The 11,138-nt window shown below is 47.7% G+C and overlaps 1 protein-coding gene across 1 annotated transcript in view; it reads right to left on the reverse strand.

The window, feature by feature from the left end:
• Positions 1-11,138, reverse strand: part of sema5ba (sema domain, seven thrombospondin repeats (type 1 and type 1-like), transmembrane domain (TM) and short cytoplasmic domain, (semaphorin) 5Ba) — a 182,563-nt gene that overhangs the window by 72,763 nt on the left and 98,662 nt on the right. The window contains 1 exon segment of the mRNA XM_070437637.1: positions 9,418-9,703. Within this exon segment, the coding sequence (XP_070293738.1) occupies positions 9,418-9,703 (286 nt within the window).

Here is an 11,138-nt window from a genome sequence, read left to right on the forward strand (position 1 = left end):
GGAGGATGAGGAGATGGCGTTGGTTGTTATCTCGTATGTCATACAGGGGCACACTATTATTGTTAACAATATGGTTGCCTCTGCACTGTGGCACTGGTGTCAAAAGAGGAGGGGGTACAAGGTCTTGTACATCTTGCTAGTAGGGCTGCTGCTTTCCGGTTTCAGTTTATTCAAAGGTTGCTTTATGGCCCGGAAAGGTGGCTGCATGAAGGCTCTGTCAGTAAAAAAAGTGGTTTATGCTTAATAATCACAAGAATAGGGTACAAGATGAAAACAACCCATTTCAAGTCTAGGGATTACACCCAATATCCCAGAGTCAGAAAGAAAGGCGTTATTACTGGATTTGAGAGAGTTGGATGTGGTGAATGGGAAATACTTTTATTTATTTATATATATATATAAATAAAGGGGGTGTGTCAAGGTTTTGAATAAAGATAAATTGAAGAATAGAAAATACACTCATTGGAGGGTAAAACTGGGCATTGGTGACAAGGTAAAGCCAACACAGAGAGCATTGTACAAGCCACCGTTACAAAAGGGCAATGGAGAGTTTTGCATGGCATCATTGCAGTTAATGCTTTTGTATCTGTTATTAACTCAGACGTTGGAGATGGATGTCCTTTTTGTAACATAAGAGATACAATGTTTCATTGTTTTATGGAGTGTGAGAGCATAAAGCCTCTTTTAAATACTGGAGTCTTTGTTTACAGCTGTAGGGGAGATTTTCAATAACACTGTTTTTATTTTGGGGTTTCAATACAGTAAGCAACAGAAAATAAAATGTCAACTGTTCCATGTTATTTTGGGACAAGCTTAGATGTCCATTGTTCTGAGTAGGAAACATAAAATAGACACGGCATATGGGCAGGATGTAAGATGTGTTTTTAAAGGATTAGTCAAAGTCAGAATAAAAGTGGATTTTGAGTTCTTCTCGGCTGTAAAGTACCTCCCATTGTTTGAGGAGAAGTGGGCTTATGAAGGAGCGGTATGTTTTGTGGAGGAGGGGAAACTATTGTTTGTTGATGAAATAAGCTGAACGTATATTTTTGTTTTTTTATTTAATTGAATTTATTTTTAATTAGGAATGACACATTTGTTGTTTAATTTCTGGCCGTGTGGCCGATACGTAAAGCTTATTAAATATCGGTGATACTATCAAGAGCAGTGTGCGGTTTCCTTTTTCCTTCATCTTGTTCAATTGTTGCCATGCACCTGCAAATAAGATTGCTCAGATGTGCGAGTGCCTTTTTGAATTTGTTTAATTTCTTGAAAGGCACAGTGTGCCATTATTTGTGTTAATAATTAAGTATAAAAAAAAGGTTTTATAAAAACTCACTCTCTCTCGCTTTCTATCTCTCCCCATCTCTCTCCCCCTCTCTCTCTTCTCTCTCCCCTTCTCTTTCTCCCCCCCTCTCTCTCTCTCTCTCTCCTCCTCTCTCTCCCTCTCCCCCTCTCTCTTCCCCCCCCCCCTCTCTCTCTCTTTCTCCCTCTCTCTCTCCCCCCTTCTTTTTGACTGGCTTGTTCCCTGAGTCCCCTTGGTATTAAAACAGAATCTCTTAAATCACACTCAGCTCACTCCGTATTTATGTCTTGATATGTAGGGGACCAGAGAGGGGGAAAGAGAGGGATGATCGGATGAAGGGAAGAGGGGAGGGTAGAAAGCAGTGCTTGGGGAGGATGAGCCCAGCCGAGGCAGATTTAGATTTTCTTTCTTTACTCCTTTCACAAAAGGGACAATCATCAGCATAGTGGGAAGCAGAGCAGAGCAACGTCCCAAATGCTACCCTATTCCATATAGTGCACAAGTAGTAGTGCACTACTGTATAATAGGGAATGCAGTGCCATTTGGGACGTAGCCCAGGGAGGACAGAAAAATATATAATCTGGAGTGCCCTTCATGTTCTCACCAAAACCAGCCAGCCGGTCAGACAGGTTGACACTGTACTGTTCCCTTATGGCTGGCTGATGTTCCCTTATGGCTGGCGGGTGTTCCCCTATGGCTAGCTGGTGTTCCCCTATGGCTGGCGGGTGTTCCCCTATATCTGACTGGTGTCCCTTATGGCTAGCGGGTGTTCCCTATGTCTGGCGGGTGTTCCCCTATGTCTGACTGATGTTCCCTATGGCTGGCTGGTGTTCGCTTATGGCTGGCGGGTGTCCCATACGGCTGGCGGGTGTTCCCTATGGCTGGCTGATGTCCCTTATGGCTGGCTGGTGTTCCCTATGGCTGGCTGATGTTCCCTATGGTTGGCTGATGTTCCCTTATGGCTGGCGGGTGCTCCCCTATGGCTGGCGGGTGTTCCCCTATGGCTGGCGGGTGTTCCCCTATGGCTGGCGGTGTTCCCCTATGGCTGGCGGGTGTTCCCTATGGCTGGCGGGTTTCCTCTATGGCTGGCGGATGTTCCCCTATGTCTGGCTGATGTTCCCTTATGGCTGGCTGATGTTCCCTTATGGCTGGCTGGTGTTCCCCTATGGCTGGCTGATGTTCCTTATGGCTGGCGGGTGTTCCCATACGGCTGGCGGGTGTTCCCCTATGGCTAGCTGGTGCCCCTATGGCTGGCGGGTGTTCCCCTATGTCTGACTGGTGTTCCTCTATGGCTGGCGGGTGTCCCCTATGTCTGACTGGTGTTCCCTTATGGCTGGCGGGTTCCCCTTATGGCTGGGCGGGTGTCCCTACGTCTGACTGGTGTTCCTCTATGGCTGGCGGGTGTTCCCTATGTCTGACTGGTGTTCCCTTATGGCTAGCGGGTGTTCCCTATGTCTGGCGGGTGTTCCCCTATGTCTGACTGATGTTCCCTATGGCTGGCTGATGTTCCCTATGGCTGGCTGGTGTTCCCTTATGGCTGGCTGATGTTCCCCTATGGTTGGCTGATGTTCCGTATGGTTGGCTGATGTTCCCTTATGGCTGGCGGGTGCTCCCTATGGCTGGGCGGTGTTCCCCTATGGCTGGCGGGTGTTCCCCTATGGCTGGCGGTGTTCCCCTATGGCTGGCGGAGTGTTCCCCTATGGCTGGCGGGTGTTCCTCTATGGCTGGCGGATGTTCCCCTATGTCTGACTGATGGTCCCCTATGGTTGGCTGATGTTCCCTTATGGCTGGCTGGTGTTCCCCTATGGCTGGCTGATTTTCCCTTATGGCTGGCGGGTGTTCCCATACGGCTGGTGGGTGTCCCCTATGGCTAGCTGGTGTTCCCCTATGGCTGGCGGGTGTTCCTCAACGGCTGGCGGGTGTTCCCCTATGTCTGACTGGTGTCCTCTATGGCTGGCGGGTGTTCCCCTACGTCTGACTGGTGTTCCTCTATGGCTGGCGGGTGTTCCCCTATGTCTGACTGGTGTTCCCTTATGGCTAGCGGGTGTTCCCTATGGCTGGCGGGTGTTCCCCTATGTCTGACAGATGTTCCCCAGTCTGTTACTGGTGTTCCTTATGGCTAGCGGGTGTTCCCTATGGCTGGCGGGTGTTCCCTATGTTCTGACTGATGTTCCTATGGCTGGCTGGTGTTCCCTTATGGCTGGCGGGTGTTCCCATACGGCTGGCGGGTGTTCCTTATGGCTGGCTGATGTTCCCTTATGGCTGGCTGGTGTTCCCCTATGGCTGGCTGATGTTCCCTATGGTTGGCTGATGTTTCCCTTATGGCTGGCGGGTGCTCCCCTATGGCTGGCGGGTGTTCCCCTATGGTTGGCTGGTGTTCCCATACGGCTGGCGGGTGTTCCCCTATGGCTGGCTGGTGTTCCCCTATGGCTGGCTGGTGTTCCCTATGGTTGGCTGATGTTCCCTATGGTTGGCTGGTGTTCCCCTATGGCTGGCGGGTGTTCCCCTATGGCTGGCGGGTGTTCCCCTATGGCTGGTGGGTGTTCCCCTATGGCTGGCTGCTGTTCCCCTATGGCTGGCTGCTGTTCCCCTATGGCTGGCGGGTGTTCCCCTATGGCTGGCGGGTGTTCCCTATGGCTTGCGGGTGTTCCCCTATGGCTTGCGGGTGTTCCCCTATGGATCGCTTGTGTTCCCCTATGGCTGGCGGGTGTTCCCTTATGGCTGGCGGGTGTTCCCCTATGGCTGGCGGTGTTCCCCTATGGCTTGCGGGTGTTCCCCTATGGATCGCTTGTGTTCCCTTATGGCTGGCGGTGTTCCCGTATGGCTGGCTGGTGTTCCTTATGGCTGGCTGGTGTTCCCCTATGGCTGGCTGGTGTTCCCCTATGGCTGGCTGGTGTTCCCCTATGTTTTGGTTGGTGTTCCCTATGGTTGGCTGGTGTTCCCTATGCGCGGGTGTCCCCTATGGCTGGCGGGTGTTGCACTATGGCTGGCGGGTGTTCCCTTATGGCTGGCTGATGTTCCCTATGGCTGGCTGGTGTTCCCCTATGGCTGGCGGGTGTTGCACTATGGCTGGCGGGTGTCCCTTATGGCTGGCTGATGTTCCCTATGGCTGGCTGGTGTTCCCCTGTGGCTGGCGGGTGTTCCCCTATGGCTGGCGGGTGTTGCACTATGGCTGGCGAGTGTTCCCTTATGGCTGGCTGATGTTCCCATACGGCTGGCTGATGTTCCCATATGGCTGGCGGGTGTCCCAAGTGGCTGGCTGGTGTTCCCTTATGGCTGGCTGGTGTTCCTTGGCTGGCTGTATTCCCTATGGCTGGCTGGTGTTCCGCCATGGCTGGCGGGTGTTGCCCTATGGCTGGCTGGTGTTCCCTATGGCTGGCTGGTGTTCCCCTATGGCTGGCTGGTGTGCCCTATGGCTGGCTGGTGTTCCTCTATGGCCAGTGTTATGGGAGTAAAAGGCTGATGTCCTCAACCACACCAGCCAGCCAGTCGGACAGATGAGCTTCAATGCCATACAACTCTCCTTCCGTTGCCTCCAACTGCTCTTAAATGCAAACAAAACAAAATGCATGCTCGTCAACCGATCGCTGCCCACACCTACCCATCCGTCCAGCATCACTACTCTGGACAGTTCTGACTTAGAATATGTGGACAACTGCAAATACCTAGGTGTCTGGTTAGACTGTAAACTGTCCTTCCAGACTCACATCAAACATCTCCAAATACAAAGTTAAATCTAGAATTGGCTTCCTATTTCACAACAAAGCATCCTTCTCTCATGCTGCCAAACATACCCTTGTAAAACTGACCATCCTACCGATCCTCGACTTCGGCGATGTCATTTACAAAATAGCCTCCAATACCCTACTCAATAAATTGGATGCAGTCTATCACAGTGCCATCCGTTTTGTCACCAAAGCCCCATATACTACCCACCACTGCGACCTGTACGCTCTCGTTGGCTGGCCCTCGCTTCATACTCGTCGCCAAACCCACTGGCTCCAGGTCATCTACAAGACCCTGCTAGGTAAAGTCCCCCCTTATCTCAGCTCACTGGTCACCATAGCAGCACCCACCTGTAGCACGCGCTCCAGCAGGTCCTATATCTCTCTGGTCACCCCCAAAACCAATTCTTCCTGGGCCGCCTCTCCTTCCAGTTCTCTGCTGCCAATACTGGAATGAACTACAAAATCTCTGACACTGGAAACACTTATCTCCCTCACTAGCTTTAAGCACCAGCTGTCAGAGCAGCTCACAGATTACTGCACCTGTACATAGCCCATCTATAATTAGCCCAAACAACTACCTCTCCCCTACTGTATTTATTTATTTTGCTCCTTTGCACCCCATTATTTATATCTCTACTTTGCACATTCTTCCACTGCAAAACTCTACCATTCCAGTGTTTTACTTGCTATATTGTATTTACTTCGCCACATGGCCTTTTTTTGCCTTTACCTCCCTTATCTCACCTCATTTGCTCACATTGTATATAGACTTATTTTTTCTACTGTATTATTGACTGTATGTTTGTTTTACTCCATGTGTAACTCGTGTTGCTGTATGTGTCGAACTGCTTTGCTTTATCTTGGCCAGGTCGCAATTGTAAATGAGAACTTGTTCTCAACTTGCCTACCTGGTTAAATAAAGGTGAAATAAATTTAAAAAAATAAAGTGACACAGGCTTTGTCCCGAATGGCAAACCCCTATTGGCCCTGGTCAGTAGTGTGCTATTAAAGGAACATGAAGCCATTTGGGACACATAAAGTGCCTGCCGCTGCACCTGCTACTGCAGTTCAGTGCATATGAGTGGTGAAGGCTTCTATTGATGATGAAATCATAGAGAGGAGTCTAGCATGGATGGTGCTCATCATCACACCAGATGGCCCATATATACTGCACTGTATGTGTGCCATAGAGACACTTGCATCCCAAAATACTTTCTAACACACACACAACACACACACACACACACACACACACACACACACACACACACACACACACACACCACACACACACACACACACACACAACACACACACACACACACAACACACACACACACACACACACACACACACACCACCACACACACACGCGGCGCGCGCTAATGAAGGCACGCATATACGCATGCACGTACGCATACACATACACATGCACACACACACACACACACACACACCACACACACACACACACACACACACACACACACACACACACACACACACCACACACACACACACACACACACACACTTCCACCACAGAATACAGCACCACAAGATGTGCTCTGCCTATCTTTGGCAGGCTCCAGTCTAAGCAGGGTATATGGAGCTAATTCAGTCTGTGCACATCACATCACATGTCACATCATCACATCACAACAAATACACTGTAAAAATACATGAAGTGTGCATTCCATATGGAACACTATTCCCCATGTAGTGCACACACACACAAGTCGTACACTATATAGAAAATAGGTGTGATTTGGGACGCAATAAAGCAGCAATATGTAACTTTTTGGGCGACTTGACCAAATGCACATAGTAATGTAAGTTACAGATCTGTCATTCTCATTGAAATCAAGTATAAGAAGCTGTAGATCTGTTCTATGTGCATTATTTCTATGCTTCCCTTTCTTAAGTTTTGTTTTTGCATCTTTTACTTTCGGTTTTGTACACCAGCTTCAAACAGCTGAAAATATAAATATATATTTCACAGCAGTTTACACTATACTTCTCTACACTATACTTTAAGTTGTGGGGGGAATTGCTCATAAATATTCATTTTGGGGGACATTTAGCTCACAGTGGTAAAACGCAGAGTTTCTGACATCTATTGCCACTTGCGGTTTAAATTCTAATCCCCCACAGGGGCGCACATTTTTTGTTGTTGAAAATTGGACACATTTATTGCGCTATTGTGTTGGGAAGAGAAGCGCAATCATCACCTTAAAAAATTAAGATTCGGGGCTCAATTCAATCCAACTCCCATTGCAGTATTTACATAGTAGCTCTTTTTCCAATGGTCAAATGAACTCACAGATTGGTCTTGGGTACTGTATAAAAACCTACAACTACTACCAGGGCGTCCCCTCTCACAGGCATGCTTTCACTTTTCAGAATTAGAAGTGTGTGGCAGGGGATAAATAATGTAAATAAAGGATTTGAAAATCTACATCTCTATATATCTGCCCAATGTGGTATTAGAACTCACAAATATGAGCCAACTGTCTTAGCATACTACACCACCAATCAGTCATAGCAGTTGGGGAAAAATACAATGTCTTGACATTTCTTGTTACGATGGATGTAGCTACGAATATAACCATATAATCCTCATAGCCTACATTTAGTTTTCTTCATAAAGATATAGATGTCTGTGAAACGGTAAGCAAAAACGTTGAATTAAGTTGTGGCACAGCCCGGGAATGAACCCGGGTCTGTAGTAACGCCTCTAGCATTTAGACCGGTCCAATGTGTTTCAACCTCAGTGAATAGCTGCATCGAACAAAAAACTAAAAGTACACTCAGAATCCCCTTTACCGTACGGCAGGCAGGGAAGGAGCAGAAATTGAACTATGGCTAGGATTATCCATAACAATTTTTTACTGCATTTCAATGCAATACGTGAGCTACAGTGCTATGTTCTGAAACAGTCACTTTCAGGAGACAGTCAGGTAGCAATAAAACAGCAGCAGCAATGTTGCAATACAGTACAAAAGGTTACTGTTGTGTGTACATGGTATAAACAAGCTGCCTGTAAGTAGTATTTTTGGTAAAATAATACTTTTCTTACTGTAAAAACGAATGATCTGACCGATCCTATAGGTACATCTTATTCTAGGCATATCCAATATGCTCCACGGAATTTAGAGCTCATTTCAAGGTGCATTTGACATTATTATATTGAGGTGATGAAAGAAGTACACTTATAAGGAAAAAATATGGAAAGTCAGCCAAAAATATGGGTCACGCTTCAGATGGCTGCACACACACATTACACCACGCCAGGACACCATGGTTAACAGGTTACCCAGGAGACATGTCAAATCAGAAGCCAATCAGCTTCATATATGATACACACCTGCAGCAGCATCCAGCTGCTCATTCACAAAGTTTACTACATATGGAGAAAGCCATTGGAATGGAATGTGTAAAGCAGAGAAATCACCTGGATTATTATCATTAGCAAGTGACAGCCCCATTTCAATGTGAGAAACAGCAAAGCCCCACTCAGCAGCCCTGACAGAGGGAGGGAGGGAGGGAGGGAGGGAGGGATACCAGTAAGGTCTACAGTTAATAAAACACCTCAGCTCTGGGGTCTTAAGATCACTACTCTGACGAGAGAATGAATGTAAACCCTGTCTGCTACTGAATGACCTATTTAAAAGAGCAGATCTCCAGCAAAGGCAGATGGAGAACAGCATATATATATCTCCCTCTCTCCCTCCCCTGCCTCTCCTCTCCTCTCCCCCTGCCTCTCTCTCTCCCTCCCTCTCACTCACTCCCTCTGTTCTGTTTTACAGTTCAAACTCCTGGGAGTTGTTTGACCATGTTCAATTTAACACAGACAGATGGAGACAGTGTTTCCTGTGATTGCATTACCATATCTCCCTACGGGGGGAAGAGTTTTAGGGAGGAACTGGGGGACTGAGAGACAGACAGGGACTGAGACAAAGGATGGGAAAGAGGGAGGGATACACACAAACACAGTTGGAAAGTACTCGCACCTTCTCTGTCCTGTACTGGTACAGTGATAGAAAGTAGCCTACTGCCTCCTGGGAGTTGGTGAAGTCCATAGGACTGAAAATGGATGAATGCAACAATCACATCTCTGTCACTAACAAATACAGTCATGGGTGGTAACTCTCGAAGGCAAGGCACTCTGGGAAATATTTGAAAAAGGTTTTAAACCAATGAGTGTGTTAATTTAACACTGTTCCATTCTCTACATGGGTCCACAGACTCAACCCTTTCAGTGTTGATTTAACAATTTCAGTGTTCATTTTGTTTGTTTTTTAACACTGGTGAATTTGCTGTGTATATGTGTTTACCTGAGCGTGTGTTTGTGTCTTGCCTAGAAAGACTATCACTCATCACTTACACGTTGGTGGTGAATATCCCATAGATGAGGTCTTGTTCAGGCAGATAGAAGGTGCTCTGCAGCTCGTTATAGTAGAAGGGGATCTCTCCTGAGCGCGAGCAGTTCAGCCTGGCCTTCATGAAGGTGGTCCAGGTGTCCTCCAGTAGGAACCGTCCCCCGATGTCGTTCTTACAGACTCGGGCCACCCGTGAGTAGACAGTCTTCCCACAGTCGTGTTCCACGGCATTCTCACGCAGAAAGAAAAAGGTGAAGAGACCCACATCGTACGCTGAGATGAAATGGGGTTCTGAAGAAGAGAAGAGGAGGAGAGGACAGGAAGAGAGGAGTGGAAGAGGAGAGGAGAGGGCAGGAAGAGAGGAGTGGATGAGGAGGAGAGGACAGGACGAGAGGAGTGGAAGATAAGGGGAGGACAGGACGAGAGGAGTGGATGAGGAGGAGAGGACAGGAAGAGAGGAGTGGAAGAGGAGAGGAGAAGACAGTAAGAGAGGAGTGGAAAGTGGATTGAGGAGGAGGAGAGGACAGGAAGAGAGGAGTGGAAGATAAGGGGAGACAGGACGAGAGGAGTGGATGAGGAGGGGAGGACAGGACGAGAGGAGTGGGATGAGGAGGAGAGGACAGGATGAGAGGAGTGGATGAGGAGGGAGGACAGGAACGAGAGGAGTGGATGAGGAGGGGAGGACAGGACGAGAGGAGTGGAAGAGGAGGAGAGGACAGGAAGAGAGGAGTGGAAGAGGAGGAGGAGGACAGGAAGAGAGGAGTGGAAGAATAGGGGAGGACAGGAAGAGAGGAGTGGAAGATAAGGGAGGACAGGAAGAGAGGAGTGGAAGAGGAGGAGAGAACAGGAGAGGAGAAGAGACGAAGCAGAGAGGGAAAGGGAGACAAAGTCAGAGAGAGCATTAGACTCCATGAAGCCACAGGTGATGATTCTCAATGTCAGGTAGTCTATACTGGTAGCCAATACTGATGAATAAACGTGTACAGTCATGTTGATAATAAAGATATTACTCATCCTGTGAGACATACTGTACATTCATTAGTAATAGTCATCCTGTAAAATGTACAATACATTCATTCCTCCCTCTGTAAATCCAGGACAGTTGATCAATCTGATATACATGTAAAGAACATGAGTCTAACGCACTCGACTGGGGGAAATAAATCAAATAGAGACCATGACTTCATCATTCCTTCCACTTTGACTTGGTGGATCAGAAACCATATGTGCAATCATAGGGACCGTAAACTTTGCAGCGGTCTTCAGAACACACAGGCCACTGTTTAGTTCTGACGACAACAACGAAACACATTAGCCAGCACACCTGGGTTCAAAACCTTCAGGCAGGCTTAAGCAAAAGCCTGTGAAAGATTTGGAGTACTATTTGAAGCCAGGTGTGATAACAAGTAGGATCGTACTCTCCGGTAGAGTTATAACGTAGAATTACTCATGACTAGAGAGTCAGTGAGCTGGTGAAAACAACAAAATATGGCTGTCAGTTTCTGCTTTCCTCTCTGGGACCGTAAATTCTCAGTGATGTCAACACACACACACACACACACATACACACACACAACACACACACACACACACACACACACACCACACACACACACACACACACACACACAACACACACACACACACACACACACACACACACACACACACACACACCACCACACAACACACAGCACACACACAACACCACAGGCACAACAGAAAC

Source organism: Salvelinus sp. IW2-2015, linkage group LG36 (assembly GCF_002910315.2).
Source record: "Salvelinus sp. IW2-2015 linkage group LG36, ASM291031v2, whole genome shotgun sequence".
NCBI lineage: Eukaryota > Metazoa > Chordata > Actinopteri > Salmoniformes > Salmonidae > Salvelinus > Salvelinus sp. IW2-2015.